The 18,975-nt window shown below is 36.2% G+C and overlaps 2 protein-coding genes across 4 annotated transcripts; both read right to left on the bottom strand.

Moving 5' to 3' along the window:
* Positions 1–1,518: 1,518 nt before the first annotated feature.
* On the bottom strand, positions 1,519–12,165 carry clta (clathrin, light chain A). Of its 3 annotated transcripts, XM_067404461.1 has the most exons (7): positions 11,879–12,165; positions 9,765–9,790; positions 7,289–7,406; positions 7,086–7,197; positions 5,032–5,085; positions 3,356–3,391; positions 1,519–2,228 (listed from the first exon to the last, which is right to left on the bottom strand). In XM_067404461.1, the coding sequence occupies exons 1-7, from the start codon at positions 12,063–12,065 to the stop codon at positions 2,057–2,059; spliced, it is 705 nt and encodes a 234-aa protein (XP_067260562.1). In that variant the 5' UTR covers positions 12,066–12,165; the 3' UTR covers positions 1,519–2,056. The 3 variants fall into 3 exon arrangements, with proteins under 3 accessions (XP_067260562.1, XP_067260563.1, XP_067260564.1); XM_067404462.1 differs by lacking the exon at positions 3,356–3,391; XM_067404463.1 differs by lacking the exons at positions 3,356–3,391; positions 5,032–5,085 and having other exon boundaries at positions 11,879–12,164.
* Positions 12,166–12,970: 805 nt separating this feature from the next.
* Positions 12,971–18,841, bottom strand: nansa (N-acetylneuraminic acid synthase a). Its single transcript, XM_067403801.1, has 6 exons — positions 18,588–18,841; positions 17,772–17,987; positions 16,386–16,485; positions 16,042–16,196; positions 15,224–15,490; positions 12,971–13,414 (listed from the first exon to the last, which is right to left on the bottom strand). The coding sequence occupies exons 1-6, from the start codon at positions 18,717–18,719 to the stop codon at positions 13,205–13,207; spliced, it is 1,080 nt and encodes a 359-aa protein (XP_067259902.1). The 5' UTR covers positions 18,720–18,841; the 3' UTR covers positions 12,971–13,204.
* Between the last annotated feature and the right edge of the window lie 134 nt (positions 18,842–18,975).

Below are 18,975 nucleotides of genomic sequence, written 5' to 3'. Positions count from 1 at the left end.
ACCTCTGAACAATGTGTTGGAGTAGCAACCATGGTATAAGTGTATTTGACTCCAAACCTGATTTAATTTCCAATAATTCCCCGTCATCAATTAGTTCTTTCTTGTATGAGAATAACAATTTAGAATTCTAATTTTTATTTATAAATGTTTCACTCTCATGCACTGTTCGATTTCTGGTGATTGCCTGTAAGGTCTGGGTCAAATTGATCCTAATTGGATTTTGAAAAGAAATGACAGAGCAATAAATAAATAGCAATAGATTCCTCATTTGTGATGTGGTGCACCGTGCCAAACTATAACACATGCTCTGATTCTTTCCATATGTTTTTTAAATGTTTTAGGGATTGAATTCAAATCAGATATTAACATTACTGCCCAAACTTCTGAATAGGGTGTCTACTTCGTAAATTTTTTGAAAAGTATGGAAAAATATGGTTCAGATCACTCTAACCATATATGGAAATCAAAGAGTCCTTATATGGTTACCGGTGGAGTCTGGATGTCATCTAATGAAAAAGTTTGGTACTGCACACAAAAAACCTTACTGAAAGTTTTTTGTTTGTTTCTATATCAACCTAAAATTTGGCACAGAACTTGTTCAGATATTTAGCTTTAATTTTCTAAGTGTTGAAGATGTTTTGTTAAATTTGTATTTTATATAAAATATATATTTTAAATTTTCATAACTTTTACTTCAATAATCTGTGAAGGGTTCCCTTTAAAAATATTTAAAACTTACTGCGCTCTGCGCTCTGAACCATTCAAGATTTTTAACAATTTAAGTTTGGGACAGACAATTAACAGGTAAACAACTTTATATTTTCACAAACTTACTGAGTTTAACAGCTTTTTATTTTCAAAGACACTGGCACTTCAGGACTAGTGTTGAGGAGGTCTGAATTTTGGGTCTGTAGTTGCTTTTGAATGACTCTATATGAGTCAATTTGACCCACGAACAGTAAGAACGTGTACATTTTTTGTATGCACATTTCAACACTTCAGCGTGTTGAAACTTTGTTTTTCTTAAAATTTTGTGACTTTTTCCTCATTTAGGGTTATGAACATGCATACAATGTAGGTTATTTCAGACAAATTGAAAAAAGAAAAGATTCATTTTTTCATATGTGGCTGACAAAATATTTTTTGTCTTGAAATAAGTGAGGAAAAGCTAGTTTTTTTGCTACCATATGAAGCTCAAAAAAGAAACTATTACCAAGAAATGTTTTGGGTCTGTACAGTTGCCTTAGAACATTAAAATACATGGGTCAAATAGACCAGCGAACATCACCAACATAACCCAAATTTTGCATGCATGCATGTTCATGATCCTAAAAGAGAGAAAATCACAAAATTTATTAAAAAAAAAAAAACAAACAGGTTAACTGATGTTTCCAACAACTCAAATCAAAACGGGTCAAATTGACCCACAACTACATTGAGGGTTAAATTAACTTGGTAGACTTTTGGGTAACCTAAGTACAGTTATTTGGGGAGGGGAAATGATTACCACAAACACCGAACATTTCAAATGTGTTTAATCATACTGAAACAGAATGGACAAAATGAGGTGAAATTTACTGGGGTACAGCTCTGTTCATCAACAACTTGTGCCATAATCTTACAATGAAGTGTAGAGGACCAGTCTTTATGTACATAGTTACACACACGGGCTATATCCACCATCTGTATACAACATACACAAGACATTTAGTACTGTATTCCCAAACAGCTTAGGAAGGAAATGCATAGATAGTGTCACAATGCCATACACTGTCTCTACATGGAAAAATGAACATGAAGTTTGGTCCTTAAAATAGACACCAAAAATAAAAACAATCTGAACATTGCTATATATATGTATATATTTATAGATGGAATATATATATATATAAACATATATAGATATAGCTATATCATATTATGTAATAATATAATATAGATTATTTATATATGGAAATTGAGCTCAAAGCCATTGGGATGGGACCACAAAGGAATTAATGTTGTGAAACCCAATGGCTGCTGGGACTTGTGGTTTTGAAGACTCCAGAGGCGGAGCTTAGCGGACGAGAGGGGCCTGTTTAAGGGAGATGAGGACTGAACGCATGCGGGAGACATCCTTGGCCTGCTTGCTGGATTTGGGATTGAAATCACAAAGGCGTGCCACACGCTCCCATTCTGTGCCAGGGCTGTTCTCGTCAAGCTCCGACACCATGGCTTCTTCGGCCGCCCTGTCGACGAGAAACCACAGTCAGCTTCAGACAGAAACCGGAAACACTCAGACACGTCCCGCTTGAGCACACAACCGCTGACCTCCATGATGCCTCGAGAACTGTGATCTCTTATCGGCTGAGAATTTTTACGTCATATAAATTTGACTATATAGTTGACATGAATGACTATGCAAAAATCAACAGATTTTAAGAGCTTGTTCACCAATAGGCGCTTCTAAAAATGGCTGAAAGGTTAGGAGGTAAGTTGCAAGTGTACCAAGCAGCTCTGTGTCTGGGTGAAAAACAATGGTTATTTCCATCCAACATTAATACATTCATAAAGAGACATTCTTCAGGTGACCACATCCAAAACAGATGATAGTTTGAGCATCATGCCCCCAACCCACCATTACCAGAACTAGTCTTGATCTTGAAGGCAGGAAAAGGTTCCAGAACAGCCACAGTCAAATTTTGCAGCGATTCAGTTGGTTAAAACAATTTGTTGTACTTTGAAAGTCCTTGAATTGCGGGACATTCCTCATCTCTTGGCGATCAGAGGAATGTCAAGGAGTCATGTACGCTAATAAGCCTTCAACGCAGCGATTGACAGGCCAATTAGCTTATTTTAACCACAAAATCTTTGTGCAAAGGCTGAACGTGCCATGCGTTGGCAGTGACCAAAAGCGGGGCCTTCTGCTGAGCATGGGGGAATTAAACCAAGTTTCTGGCAAGCCAAACGCTAAAGAGCTCTTAACATAAAAATATTCAGAGAGCTTTTTGAGACCATATTCAACTATTCCCGCTTCCTCCCGGCCCATTACCAACCCTTTCCGCTGCCGTGGACTCAGTCCAGTAGAGTTGCATTAGCCTCTCCACTATCACACAGTATACACAGCAAAATGGGTATGAAAAGCCAATGAGGTAAATCACGGTCACAATCAACTACATCAACGTACAGGACTAGTGCACCAACACATCACCACAAAAGGACATCCAGAATCTTAACTTTAGCAGAAACATGTTGATAATAAAGACAGCAATTCATTGGTGTGTAACTTTGCAATAAGTGGTGTTTTTTCCCCTGAGCATATTTGGTTTTCTTGTCTTTATTTTTCTTTTTCTTTTTTTTTTTTTTTTTACTTAACTGGTCTAGGCGGTAGCAAGGATGGTTAATGTGAGTGCTTAAAGGTGCATAGAGAAAAGAAAAACAAGGAGAAACAGATCACAAGTCAGATATATAGAAAACCAAAAGAAATGAGATTTATGCAGATGACCAAAGCAGGCATGCACTGTTCAAAACCCAAGTCATCTTAGGAGTGCTTCTATGTGCGCTTAGCTTGCAGCCGTCATTGACGTATGCGCCGCTTGCGGCGTTCGGCGATCTCAACTGGCGCTTCAGTTGAGAGACATTTACCAAGCAAAAGAAAAGCAGCTAATGTTTACAATAGTTCTGCAGAATAGGCAGAAGCAGTAAGAGGTCCATGATGAACATGAGGGCTGCAGAACTAAGAGGACAGTTACAGTTCTAGCCTGGGACAGCTTTGCTCAGCCTAGGCACACCGTACTCTACAATACTCCATCTAACACAAGCAACTAGGTGTCCGGCCAAAGTGCCAGCCATGGGATAGAGGTGCACCAATTATGGTTTAAAAAAAAAAAAAAATGTATATATATTAGGGCTGTCAATTTAATGCGTTAACTTACTTAGTTACCAGGAAAAGAATAACGCATTCAAAAACGCAATATCACACGAGTGTTGTTTTTGTCCCGAAAAGCACAAATGCAAATGTGATATTGATTTTATACAACAGTTCAAAAAATAAAGTAGTTAATACTGAGTCATATTTTAGAAACAATATTGTGGTGGGGGGTTTTTTTCTCAATTTTTCCAAAGAAAATGTCTGTTTGATGTTTTTTGTCATTTAACACAATAATGACTTTAAAATTATCTTTTGGAAGTAATATCTCAAATTTGTGTGCGATTAATTAATCTGCAAATTGTGTAATTTTAATCGCTTGACAGCCCTAATATAAAATCAATAAATATTTGGCCATTTTGAGACTGACACTAGCCAACAAAAGGAAGATTAACAGAATTGGTCAATGCCAGAAAGTAAATCAGTTGAAAGCCTTGCTAAAAGATTTTGATTTTAAATCTTTTTGAGAAAATGTGGCAAAAAAAAATTCAGCAATTTGTCTTTATATAGATGAGTAAATTTTATATATTACTTTTAATTATACTGCTGGCTGGTTTACTCGGTTGGCTTTGATATGATCCAGAGACGTAGTTGCTTAGAAAGTTACTACTGCTGTATTACAGATACACTACTATTGCGCTAAATTGCACTAGTATAAATCAATAATCTCAATTAATAATAATGTTAGACAATAACATTAAATAATCTCACAATTTACACAAATGTTTAGACATATCTTGAATGTAAACAAAATGCAGACATTGTGACAAATGCATGACACACATATGACAAAAAAGGGTTTTCGTAAACTTTAAAAATGACCATGAAAAAAAATAAATAAATAAAAATAAAAAAATGAGAAATGAAAAATGACTGAATGGGCAAAAATCTTCTAGAATGTAATTTAAACATAAGTGGGGGAAATGGACAACATGCATAATGTGCAGAATTTTTTGTCCAATTAGTCTTCAACAAAAACTATCACCCTGGTTTTAAATGAAGTTAACCCAAGTATTTGGTTAGAAATGTCTAAGAGTAACAGGTTATGAAAAAAGATGAGATGCAGGAAAATGAGTTAATGAGAAATGCATGTGAAAAGAAAGGATGTTAGTTTAGCAACATACACATAACCAATCAGATCAGCGAAGGGTTGTTTGTAGAAATCCTCATCCAGCACCCTGGGAGTCCCAGAGGAGAGCAGCGAAGCAGGAGAGAACAGAGAGAGTGGTAAAAAGGAGAAAAATAACACTCATACAGAGCCAAAACACTGCAGTGTTACCATACCAGTGTTAACACCAGGCCAACTACATAAGAGTGGACAACACGGCACACGAGAGAGAAAGAAAGACAGAGACAAACAGAACAAATAAACAAGGAATTCAAACAATTGACATTCACATTGAGAGGAATTAGGACTGATATATATAGAAAGAGGTTTAAGGAGACATTTTTATTTGAAACAAAACATATTTGAAACTTTTACTGTGAATCAATGGGAAAGCACAAAACATGCACTTGAAACTAAAATAGAAAATTTCACTTTTGACCCAATATCACTCACTTGTGTTCTTTTTAATACAAAAACGGCCTGAATCCGATTAAGCACATCTAACTAAAGTTCATTCAGATGCTTCTGAAGCAGAAAGAGCTTTGTATAGAACTCCTTTTTCTATTCTAATAACAGAGTACAACATCTGGTGCTAATTAGGGGTGTGATGAAATCCTGCGAGATTAAAATGTGACGAGATCTCTAGTCGAGGTGAAAAGCTGTCGCGCAATATTGCCATGACGGAGTGTGAGGGTGAAATTACGATAGAATATGCCACTGCTACACTTACATGACGCCTCCACTGTTGGTTTGCTTTTTACAGAAAACATTTAATGCAGTTGGATAACAGTCACTTCAATCCCATCTAGCTCATCAAACACGATCTGCAGAGTTTTACGTAGTGCAGCAGGAATCAGAGTTCACTAATCACGTGACGAGAGGAAGTGACAAGACCATGGCGGAGGGATTCGTTCCACAACAGAGCCTAGGTGTCCGACAAATGTCTTATATCTTGTAGAATGTGTGCTCAGCACCACCGCTCCCTATTCACAGAGTAAGTGCGATTGTAAACATAAAACGCAAGTGTGCATTCAAATGCGATTTCAATACCCTGCATTTTGAAAGCGGCTCCCTGATGCATGCAAATATCACCCAATCTGAAAGCTATCTTATGCTGGGCTGTGTAGTTGTAACCATCTCTTAGTTCTTTATCGTGCTTGAAGAAAAAATTGGTCTATTTGCACTCTGAATATTGAGAGAGCACTTTGATTATGGTTGCACTTACTGCTTGCACTTGATAGCCTGAGACTAAGAGAAAAGGGTAATTCATTTTTATTTATACTGTTTTTATTTCTATGATCAATTTGTGGAAAGGAGTTCAGTTAGGAAGTCAAAGGTTGTAGAAGCTCATAAATCATGTACAATTCTAAGGTCTGAAGAGACCCATATGAAATCATACAGGTGAGAAGACAGTCAATTGAGTTTGTGGCAAAACCTTTTTTTTACTGCATATGATATAATTCATACTCAAAGTAGAAACTGAAATGATATTCATTACAAGTGATTAGTTAAAACATTTCAAAAGGCACCAGAAGATTTTTCTAGTCATGTATTTCATCACTGAAGATTTCTTAAAAATACTGTGTAAAAAATCTCATCTCGTCTCATGAGTTAACCGTCTCATCACACCCCTAGAGCCGATCATAGATATAGCAACTTTTTGGATTGGACCAGACATGATCATGTGACCAAAACACAGCAGAAGTGTCCGAGGGCACGATCACATGATCATTCAACAAGGTCAGACTCTCAAATCTGCATCTTCACTGTTCTCATATCATTAGCATCATGAATAGTTCATTCAAAAATGATCATAAATCATTTATTCACTCTCATTATTCCAAATCTCTATTTGAGATATTTTGAATGTTTTTAAGCACTGTTTTCTATACATAAAAAAGAAAGCAAGAACAAGTAAATTTTCATTTTTGCATACACTGTGACCCAGCATATACCTTGTTGTCGAGCATGATGGAGGAACAGTGCACTTTCTAGTACTTTTGTAACCAGACAGCAAAAGATAAAACAGCCTCACTTCTAGATTTCAGCTGCTCGAACAGTGTTGTGTACCTGTTGTTCACTTTGGTCTTCTCCAGCTGCTCGTTCTGCCTGGTGTGCCACTCTTCCAGCTCCAGCTTTGCTTTCTCCTTCCACTCTACCTCCTGCTTACGTGAGTTAGCATCTGAAAAACAGCATAGAAGAATATCAGTCAGCCATAAATGAAATGTTTCAATAGATCTTAAGAAGAACGTCTACATCTTTGCTCAAGTTACCAAGCTGTTCCAGCCTCTCGCGCTGCTCCTCTCTCCACTTCCTCAAGCTCTCTGGCTCGGCCTGCAACCGATCGACACTGGAGATGGCCGCATACACATCTGAAGGACCGTTACTCTCCTACAGAACACATACAGCAAAGATTAGGAGTCCAAACCATACAAATCGCAGTACAACATTTAGTTGATACATATCTTTAGTGCATCAACTCCTTTAGTTTCGCTAGATAACACCCTTATTCATCGTCTGGTATCGTTTTAGGCCCTTTGAAGCTGCACTGAAACTGTAATTTTGACCTTCAACTGCTTGGAGGCCACTGAAGTCCACTATAAGGAGAATAATCATGGAATGATTTCATCAAAAACCTTAATTTCTTTTCGACTGAAGAAAAAAAGACATTAACATCTTGGATGACATGGGGGTGAGTAAATTATCAGGACAATTTTGTTTAAAAGTGGACTAATCCTTTAACAATGACTACTACCTTTCTGGGCCTTGACAGTGGTAATTTAAGTCAAAGAGCTTTCGGATTTCATCAAAAATGTCTTAAGTTGTGTTCCAAAGATGAACGAAGGTCTTACAGGTTTGGAATGACATGTGAAATTTCATTTTGGGTGAACCCTTCACCGGGAGTTTGATTGACAAGCAATCTAACAAATCATAATGCCGAATCCGCCATTTTGTCCGACAAAGCAGTCAGGATTTAGAAAGAGATGATCGGTTTACGGGCCGCTTGAGCTGAGGCGCTACAGCAATCTGTCATGACACATTAAAGAGCCACAAAACGTTTTTTATTGTTTGAAATTCTTTAAAAAAAAAATTTATATTATATTGTATATATTATATATATGTATATGTATGTATATATTATATATAACGGATAGATATATATATATATATATATATATATACACACACACACACACAATTTGAAAGCTGGGACTTTGTTTAATATCATAAGTAACCTGCTCTGTCTCGTCTGTCGATGTGTTGTCAGTGTCCTCTTTGCTCCGCGATGTATTTTTCACTTCGTGTGACGTAACAGCACCATGGCTTGTCGGACAAAGCAACAGTAATTAAGGGGGGCGGGTCTTTGCGAAGGGTCAATTAAACCTTTAAAATATGAGTGACTGGTATAATGGGCCTTCACTATCCAGCTCACAGGCAAAGTTAAAGGGTTAGTTCACCCAAAAATGAAAGTTATGTCATTAATGACTCACTCTCATGTCGTTCCAAACACGTAAGACCTCCGTTCATCTTCGGAACACAGTTTAAGATATTTTAGATTTAGTCCGAGAGCTTTCTGTCCCTCCATTGAAAATGTATGTACGGTATACTGTCCATGTCCAGAAAGGTAATAAAAACATCATCAAAGTAGTCCATGTGACATCAGAGGGTTAGTTAGAATTTGTTGAAGCGGAGTGTGGCTCATGACTCCACAGTGATGCTGCTGATGTGTTATCCGGTGCGCCCGAGCTTCATTTACAGTCTGAGGGAGACGCACGCTGCATTCAAGCTATTCTACATTGTTTGTATTTTGGTATTGCTATATTTTTTAAAATGGTGCATAAGTGTGCATGTCGTGGATGTCCTAATCGCCAAAAACAACGACGTAAAAGTGCATTGCCAACGCCGACAGATGAAAGGATTCAATGGAAAGGATTCCGGAATACAATGCTGAATTAAGTCATAGTTTTTGTTATTTTTGGACCAAAATGTATTTTCGATGCTTCAAAAACTAACTAACCCACTGATGTCACATGGACTACTTTGATGATGTTTTTATTACCTTTCTGGACATGGACAGTATACCGTACATACATTTTCAATGGAGGGACAGAAAGCTCTCAGACTAAATCTAAAATATCTTAAACTGTGTTCCGAAGATGAACGGAGGTCTTACGGGTTTGGAACGACATGAGGGTGAGTCATTAATGATGTCATTTTCATTTTTGGGTGAACTAACCCTTTAACCCAGTAAAGCCTGACATTAAATAAGTCAGACTAATCAAATTCTGCCATTTAAATTGCACATGTGTTTTATGTATTGTATAATACTTGACACATCAGGCTTTTATGGCTTATATAATATGATATAGAAGAATAAAGAGATCACATTTAAATTTTATTCAGAGGCCAAAATTTGCAAAATGCAATTTGGTTGTTGATATTTAATTCATGCCTCAAATATGAAAACACTTTATAGAGGTAATAAATCCATTGAGTATTGGCTAAATATACACAGCTTTCATACCAGTTATATACCAGTGCTTGAAAGGAATCAAAAGTTCAAAGTCTAGATTTAGTCTTTTGTTCCGTTTTACAAAAGAAAACCCAACATAGTCTTTGCAGTGAAAATGCAGCTATATAAATACATGCAACAGACAACACTAAATCAAAAGCATACAACTACTATGCCACAATTTTAACAGATTGTGAGTTTAATGGAATACAGGCAAGAAGTCTTCAAGGTCTTACCCCATGCAGATCTCCATTCAATGCTCCTGTAAAGATAAAAGAAAGAGAAAAACATGAATGTGTTAAAAATAGTCATTGTGCAGGCAATTTTTCATGCATCTCATACAGTTCATCTGTATGAATCATCCTCAGTATAGTAGTCGCGGAGTGAAAAATGCATTGTAAGGCTGTTTAGCCTTCCTGTAGCTCAAACAGCAGAGCACGGCACTAACACCACCATGGTTCAATTCCCAGGGAATGAATGCAATGCAAGATACTTTGGATTGAAGAACCTGCCAAATAAGAGTATTCAAGTGTTCAAGGAACAGTAGTTAATTCGCAATAATGTGTTGTCCATAACATAGTTTTAGTTTAGTGTTGAATTCATGGACAGGATATACAGTCTTTCCTCCGGCCTAAGTCTCCTGCCTAAGTTTTGCTGACTTCTTTTCCTTTCTTCCTGAATCAGTGAAAAACATGATGTAACATTCCTTCACTAGAAGTGATTTGAACATTTTCATTAAGCAATACATACTTAGCACACAAGCAGTAATAAGAGACAAAATGTTTTCAACACATTCAAATCAATTTTTAACCCAAGACTGTTTTTATGAGCAGACAATATGCAGGCCTGACTGATTTTCTGCACACTATACTTCCAATACTGTTGTCTTCAGTCATCCTAGACCAAAGTCAGACTGTGCCTTTGTGCCAGTGAAACAACATCCCCATCATCATTTATTTAAACCTTTCGGCCACAAAAACATTCAAGCCAACGGTCAGTAAAAACATACCACACACTTCTGCTGACTGGTAATATTCTCCTCATTGTAATTAAACTACATGAAGACAACAAATGCATATTTAATTTTAGAAGACATACTGTTTTTTAACTATAAAAAAGGAAACCATGGCCTCCAAAATATACTAATCTCAGTCAATGTCTAGTTTCAAATTAATTAGAAAAGGTTTTATAGCTTAGATACCTGTAGAGATTCATTCAGCTTGTAATGGAAATCTGACTTGGAGCCTAGCAAGTGTCTACCTAAGATCATTTTGAACTAAATCCGAGAGTACACTACGAACTAATAAAATGTATACCTTGAATTCAATCCAAGTCGTATTGCATAAAATTGTGTAAATCGTATGTAATTTTGGGCATCACAGGTGCGTTTAAACAGTATACGTGCATTCGAATCATTCATTTTTATCCTTCACTTCTGAGTTCGAATCAGTTCATTCTTGGGAATCACAGACACTTCTGAATCTTCGAAACAAATCTTTTTGGGCATCATAGGAGAGTTCGAATCAATAATTTCTGAGCATTATAGGCATATTCGAACCGAATATTTCAACAGTACAGGTGTGTTCGAAATAATTACTCATAATGAACATGACAGGCGCGTTCGAATCATTAATTATTCATTCATGGCCATTTATAACCGCGTTTGAATCGTTGAATCGAACGTTTCTGTACATATGAGCGCTCGATCACTCGTTTTCATGGATCACGATGCGTTCGAACGTTCAGGCAATATTCATTAACGCTCAAAGGCGCCTTTGATGCCCCAAAACGCTGACTAAATAGGCTTCGAGACACAGCAGTGGTCATGTCATACCATATCTAAACGATGCTATGACACTTGAGTATGAAGACTGAAGGAACTGAACACACACACAGCCTTCAGTCCAAAGGTCATTGTATAATAAAACCCCCATCAGCGTTAAAAGAACTGGAATTTCGCTTATATAATCAGTACTAGAGTAATCAATCTAGACAAAAAGCGGTAACTTAAATGCGTCTCAAAAATGAAATTACAAATTTTAAAACCAAATAAAATTACGATTAAATCCGAGGGAGTCTCATAAAGAGCTGAGTTAACGCCATTTCCTGCTTCTTTACAGTATGTAAACCATTAGGACATTTAAACGGATATTTGGATGCATCTTTGGCAGTGTAATCTATATGTATTATTTATACACACACTGAGTTACTTCATAAATAAAGCTTTGAATGAAGGCTAGCTGGCTAACGAGCGCGTAAAACAGTTATTTGCTTAGATGATTTTCTTTCTCGGTTATAAGATTATAATGGGAGCTTTTTTATTTTTATCGTCGATGTCGTGTACACACACCGTCCTGGTCTTGGCTCAGGGATGAAGGCACATCTCCGCTGTCCAGGATGCTGAAGCCCTCGTCATTCTCGATGCCCGCGATCTCACTCTCTTGTTGGGCCAGAAATGCTGCCGCCGGGTCCTCGTCTGCCCCCACACCGTTTCCTGCGCTTCCTTGGGGGGCACTGAGCATATCAAAATCGTCCATGGCTCGCTAAATGTGTTCAGAGAGAGAACAACTGAAAAACACAAATCACCCTACTGTCTTCCTCGTCGACGACTCCAATGTCAGAGGGGGAGGTGCTTAAGAGTGAAAGGACGCGAAAGAAACGAGGCTCAGCCAATCAGAGTTGTGTATTTGTGATAGGCAGTTCTGCTGCCCATACAAATGACGAGGAGTTCAGTCGTCGACCAATGAAATGACTAAACCGTGGCTGTGCGAGTCCCGTGACCAACAGCGTGCCCTGATAGGCGTGGGATTGCATACGTATCAGTCTGTAATGAATATAAACAGGCTTTATCCTGAAAAACTGACAGTTTATTAGTGTCCTTCACAGTGAGACTCATTCCTGGATCTTTAAGGGTAATTGAGAACAAGACGTATGTGTCATTTATGTATGTGACATAAATATATATAAATTATATATATATATATATATATATATATATATATATATATATATATATATATATATATATATATATATATATATATTGTTTATATTTTATATATATATATTTATATATATATATATATATATATATATATATATATATTGTTTATATTTTATATATATATAAATACAATTATATAAATAGTTTATAATTAATATATATATATATATATATATATATATTTTATATATATATTTATATATATTTTATATATATATATATTATAAACTATTTATATATATATTATCCTGCTAAATTAATAAAATATTCACCATGGTATTTAAAAATGACAAAGAATCATGGTAGTAGCACCATGGCAAATGTCCAACTAAATTGGTCAGACAATAGTTTATGCATAGAAATAAAACCTTCATCTTTTTGATTCCAATATTCCAATATCGTTACCTTTAATTCAACATCAAATGAGACAAATTTCCATTGTTTCTATCTTATTTATTCAGTAACAGTATTTGGCAAATAATAACCCACATAAACAGAAAAAATGGGTCTGTTGATATATACAGCATTTTGTATTGTTGCATCTGTCTTTGTCTGGCTGACAGATGAAACAGTGCCATTTTAACTGTGGTTCTTGATTAATTAATTTTATTTTGGCTAAAATGTACATTTATTTCCAGTCTGATCAAGAATCACATGCAGAGCCAGTTTTCCTCAGGCTTTGGCTTTTTTCCCATAGTTGTCGACTGCATCCTCAGTGATGCTCTCATCCTCCTCGAAATCTATCGTCACTTTCTTCCCCACCAGCTGGAAGATGTCTTCCGGAGCTACACCCTTGGGTTCAGCTACTTTCACAGTCAGCATGTCAAGGGTTAGTTCTGTACCTTTCGGGATGGCCGTCTTTGCAACCACAGACTTCCCGAGCTAGAGAGGAGTGGAGGATAGAGAAGAAGAATTACAGGAATGTTCTGACAGAGCAGATTACTTGAAGACAATGTGGTTGTGCTGTTCAAAACATAACATCCCACTGATGTTAAAAATAAATAAAAAACATTTGAGAGGAATGGAATGGAGGCATATGGGTAGCAAACGGATACATTTGAGGGTAGAACGGAAGAAAACTTCAAAGAGGATGTTTGGGGAGGAAATGGGGCAAGAACAGGAATGCAACATAAGAAGGAAAGAGAATGGAGCTGTAAAAAACTGAAGAAGGAGTTGGAGTAGGGGGTAAAGATGAATGTTAAATAACATTGCAATAAACAGAGTGCTATAGCACACCTTTCCTCAAGTCACATGATTTGAGGTATATCTGTAGCACAGTGTTGTTACTGTTATCTAAAAAAATAAAACTAAGGAAAAAAAACTTTAAAACTTAAAATAAAAGATAAATATTAGATGAAAAACTTAAATGAAAATACAATAAAACTGAAAGGTACACAAGGTAACTTTTGGCCCTCTAGTGGTTAAAAAACAAAACTGCATGCATTTTGCGGAAGAACATTGTTTTGGCTGTGCTTCGGCTCTGCGTGACTGTGTGGCTGAATATGGTTCTTTCTCATAAATAAAAAAAAGAGGTTGATTATTCTACTGCTCATAAAACATTCTAGGCTTAAAAGATATAACCAGTTTAGATGGAAAGGATCTCAAGCTGACTAGCTGAAGAAATTCTCTGTTAGAGAGCTACATACGGCAATTTATCTGTTCAATAAAACACCTTACTCAAATGTTGAGTAATAAAAACCATCTCTGCATCGCTTTTACAACATTTCAAATCCCTCAGTTCTCGCCATCTCCGAAAAGCCAAGCCAATGTTGATTCTTGTTTTATTACAAGCTGTCACGTTCTTGTTTGCCAGCAGACTCTCCTCTGTTCGTTGTTTGTTTGAAACGGGGGTGATTCCCTGGAGGTTCGAGATTTAGCTGCTCCATGTCAACCTTTCTCGCTTGTTGAGACGACTAACCTGTCACTCTCACACTATACATGCATCAAAGTAGCTGTAGCAACTTTTCTCTATTTACAGAAATAACGAGACACATGGGCAAAAGGCGTATGTATGCAACTTCCTGCGAAAACCATCCCCTCAGGTCTAAAATATAAAGACTTAAAATATAACAAGCTTACCATAGTTAATTAAGGTATGGCAAAAAAATATTTTAGAAAAATTATGGATGATGTATTGACTCATTATTTAAATTTTGTTAATTTTGAACAACAACAAAAAAAAAAGTTACATTGTGTACCTTGAAATAAAAATAAATGAAGACAAAAAAAATGCGTCCATCCATAAAAAAATGAATCCATACGGCTGCAGGGGGTTAATAAAGGCCTTCTGAAGTGCCGGAAGCTCATTATATTTTACTTTATAAAGTTTTAAATTAGGATATTTGTCTTACACAAATGCATCGATTCGCTTCAGAAGGCCTTTATTAACCCCCTGGATTCATATGTATTAATTTTTTTTATGGATGGATGCATTTTTTTTTTTTTTCTTTTCAAAACCTGGGCAGCCATTCACAACCATTATAAACCTTGGAGGACTAAGGATATTTTTAAATATATCTCCGATATGTGTTCGTCTGAAAGAAGACAGTCATATACACCTAGGATGGCTTGAGGGTGTGTAAATCATGGGATAATTTTCATTTTTGGGTGAACTATCCATTTCACACCACTAACTGACATGTAGACATAACAAAATGAAAAGAAATGTATTCGAACTGGTTCTTATTGTACCTTATCATGGCATGGCACCTCACAGGGCAGCATGCGTTTCAGCCCAGTGCCCAAAGCTCTCTCCACAATGCGGATGGATCGCACCAGCTCCGCCAGCTCTTCTGGCACCAGAGATGCCGCATGATCGCTGCCCTTCCAGGTCTTGTCCAAGGTCACATGCCGCTCCACGACCTTTGCTCCCAATGCAACTGCCCCCACAGTGATGCTGATCCCGCTTTCGTGGCCTGAGTAACCAATGGGAATGTCAGGAAATTCTTTTTGATATTCCTGTAGATTGAAAAAAAGCATGTATTTTATGGTTATGCAAGATTCGTTTATTTAAAGGATTAGTTCACCCAAAAATGAAAATTCTGTCATTCATTTTGTTTTTGCACACAAAAAGTATTCTCGTCGCTTCATAAAATTAAGGTTGAACCACTGCAGTCATGTCGACTGTTTTAACGATGTCTTTTGTACCTTTCTGGACCTTGAAAGTGTTGATTATATTGCTGTCTATGGAGTCATATCCCTCTTGGATTTCATCAAAAATATCTTAATTTGTGTTCTGAAGATGAACGAAGCTCTTACAGATGTGGAACGACATCAGGGTGAGTAAATAATGACAGAATTTTTAATTTTGGGTGAACTAATCCTTTAATCATAATTATATGATGTTTAATTTAGCTAATGATATAATTATAATGTAAGGTTTAAAACTATCAAGTAGGTAAAGAAACAGTAGAGATGCAGACCATAATGATTCTGATGTTGACACACATGCGCTGTACTTGAATTGCATATAATGGATTTTTGAGTGTTCAAGGAGCTGGTTTCTGTACCATGATAACCCGCAGGTTGACGTCCTCAGGTTCCAGCGGATATGCGCTTGTGCACTGCAGGATGCAGAAGTTTTGGTTGTGTTCCTTCACGGTCTCGTAAACACGCCGCATGGTCTCCATGGACTGCATCCCACTGGATACAACCATAGGACGTCCTGAACACACACAAGCATCAGAAGTTAAATCTGTTTCATAATAAGTATTAAGAATTTGTAATATATATTTAAAATTAAAAAAAATAAAGTATGTGTGTGTGGTAGTAAAATATTAGCAATTTTATAATTTTACAATATCTTTCTGATTGTGATAATATCAGTTTATAATGAAGAAAAAACTATGGAGACCTTTTTGGGCAGTTTTCTTGAGGTAAGGGAAGTTGTTGGTGTCTCCAGATCCAACTTTGAAAAAAGGCACATTGAGCTCATGCAGGAATTCTACAGCCATCTTAAAGACACAAGACAGAAACACTACAATTAATATCTTACAATTATTTGGTTGTTTGTTTTTTGGACAAGTGCCATTGTATTCTTGGTAAGCAGGGCCGTGCACAGACATTTTGGAACCGCTCTCAATATTACTATAAAAAATACAGAAAAGTTAGTACATATTGTAGAACACCTTTAAATTACTTTCATACTTATATCTTTATTTAAATAAATACATATGTCTTTTGTTGGCATTATGCTCTAATTGGTAAATAAGCTTTTGTTAGATTACCCAAGTTTTGTAACTTAATCTAAATACTTTAGAATACTTTGGAATACTAATAAATATGTAAAATAAAAACAAGGCAATTGCGAGTTATCTCCTCACAATTCTGACTTTTTTCTCAGAATTATGTGATATAAAGTTGCGATCGCGAGTTGTAAAGCCAGAATTGTGAGATATAAACTCGCAATATTGAGAAAATTGAGAATTTTGAGAAAAAAGTCAGAATTGTGAGATAAACTCGTAATTTTTCAGAAAAATGTCTGAATTGCAAGAAAAAAAGTCAGAATTGTGAGATGCAAACTCGCATTTGAAAGAAAAAAGTCAGAATTGTGAGATAAAAAGTCGCAATTACCTTTTTTACAATTACAAGGGACTCACAAACAACTATCGCAAAACATGAAAACAGTCGTGGATCATCCAGTAATGACAGGATAGTTAAGATTCAAGAGCATGTCAATTTTTGAAAGGGAATTTTTATAAATTCAGTTATTTTGTCTTGTGGAGTGTATGTAAACATCTGATATGTGAAATAGCTTATTCAGGACACTAAATAAACTAAATAAAAATAACATGCAATTTTTATGATCCCTCTTATTTTGTTAAAATGATTAAAATGTTACATATTCTGCAAGGGGGTAAGAAACCTTTAAGCAGAACTATAGCTTAGGATGCTTTTGCAGACTGTCAGAGTCAGAGAATCAACAATTGCTGTTTACATTAATTGCCTGCCACAGTTTAAATTATGTTTAAATGACATTAAAATTCAAAGTAATCACTTTGGTAATCTAAAATACTTTTCATATGTAACTATAATTTGATTACCACCCATTTAAAATGTAACTATAATGAAATACAGTTACTCAAATTTTGTATTTTAAATGCGTAACTAAGTTACATGTATTTCGTGTCTCATGTCTTCTTACCTAGTTAACAGTGAGCGTGATGCAAAAAAACAAACAAAACCAAAAAAATATATTAGCATAATTTGCGCATGCGTTCTGGGGCTGTAACCCGCTGACCTCATCCATTCCAGACGCAGTGAAGAAGATGTCCACTTCTTTCGCGTACTGCTGCAGCTCTCTGTACTGCTCATGGCTGAACTCTAGATGGCGCTTGTGCTCTCCGTATGTTTTTCCCCAGGAGTGTTTGGAGGTGTACGGCCGCTCCAGCGCTTTCTTATTGAACTTATACTCCAGCTCACTCTTCTGAAACTTCGCACAGTCTGCACCGCAGTCCTAGTAAAGGAGGAATAGTTATATACACTAAATAATACTAGAAACGTAAATTAATGTGACCTTAAATGATATGATGACAGGGGGGGAAATGAGTAATGAGTAATTTATACAAAAATAAGAAAGGTCAAGCTTTGTGACCAGTTCAAAAGTACTATACATGCTGATATGGTGTATTATTAAAACATACCTCATTACGATTATGAATGGGGTTTACAGTATGTACTCAAGGAGTACTCTTTTTCGGAAAATAAATCAGTAACTAATTTAAACCATGTTTATATCAAATATCTACTTATAATGTGTACAATATGTTTATGATTGTATGTAGTCTTATTAAACGTCTTTATAAGTAGAGTTATGACTTATGACAAACTTCCAAAGTGTGAGGAAGTGATTTGAGATGAAGCATTTTATTCCAGTGAAGTATTTTATGTCCAGTGTCAGATTAAGCAGCCTGGCCAGATGTCGTGCACTGTACCACTGACCAAACTACTGCAAACACTAACTAAACAATTCCAGAAACAATTTATTTAACTTGCAGGCTCACAGCCATTAATAAATGTACTACATCGATGTTGATAAATACAAATAAACTCTTACCTTTGCCATTTTGATCATTTTCTTGGCGATTTCAATGTCTCCCTGGTGATTCTGTCCGATTTCTGCAATAATGAAACACGGGTTGTTTCCTCCGATCATGCGACCGGGGCATAACTCAAATTTAAGAGGCATTTTAAATCAAAGTGCACAAACACGGTCCAAAAACAAAGCTATAGAAATGACAGGGGTGAGTTTGTCTCTCTGCTTTGGTTACACGCGTCAAATATCTAAATGAAAGAGAACGTAGAACTTCCGGGTTTATTTGTGCACACGCCCATGTTTTTCAAAATAAAAGTACTTATCATTTCGCTTCAATAAAAGTTCTTGTCTTTTTATTATTCATCTTTATTTGGGTTGTTTTGTTAAATAGGTGGTTTTAACATATAAA

This window comes from Chanodichthys erythropterus, chromosome 12 (genome assembly GCF_024489055.1).
Source record: "Chanodichthys erythropterus isolate Z2021 chromosome 12, ASM2448905v1, whole genome shotgun sequence".
Classification (NCBI taxonomy): Eukaryota; Metazoa; Chordata; class Actinopteri; order Cypriniformes; family Xenocyprididae; genus Chanodichthys; species Chanodichthys erythropterus.
This window is presented reverse-complemented; position numbering and strand designations above follow the sequence as displayed.

Coding starts and splice junctions, on each gene's coding strand:
- clta (XM_067404461.1), bottom strand. CDS start 12,065: ATGGACGATTTTGATATGCTCAGTGCCCCCCAAGGAAGCGCAGGAAAC. Junction 5,086..7,085: donor AAGACCAAAGTGAACAACAG/GTACACAACACT, acceptor TGGGACTCCCAG/GGTGCTGGATGAGGATTTCT. Junction 2,229..3,355: donor CCTTGCTACCGCCTAGACCA/GTTAAGTAAAAA, acceptor TCTCGTCGACAG/GGCGGCCGAAGAAGCCATGG.
- nansa (XM_067403801.1), bottom strand. CDS start 18,719: ATGCCTCTTAAATTTGAGTTATGCCCCGGTCGCATGATCGGAGGAAAC. Junction 17,988..18,587: donor AAATGATCAAAATGGCAAAG/GTAAGAGTTTAT, acceptor CTCCTTTACTAG/GACTGCGGTGCAGACTGTGC. Junction 15,491..16,041: donor TCAACCTGCGGGTTATCATG/GTACAGAAACCA, acceptor TTCAATCTACAG/GAATATCAAAAAGAATTTCC.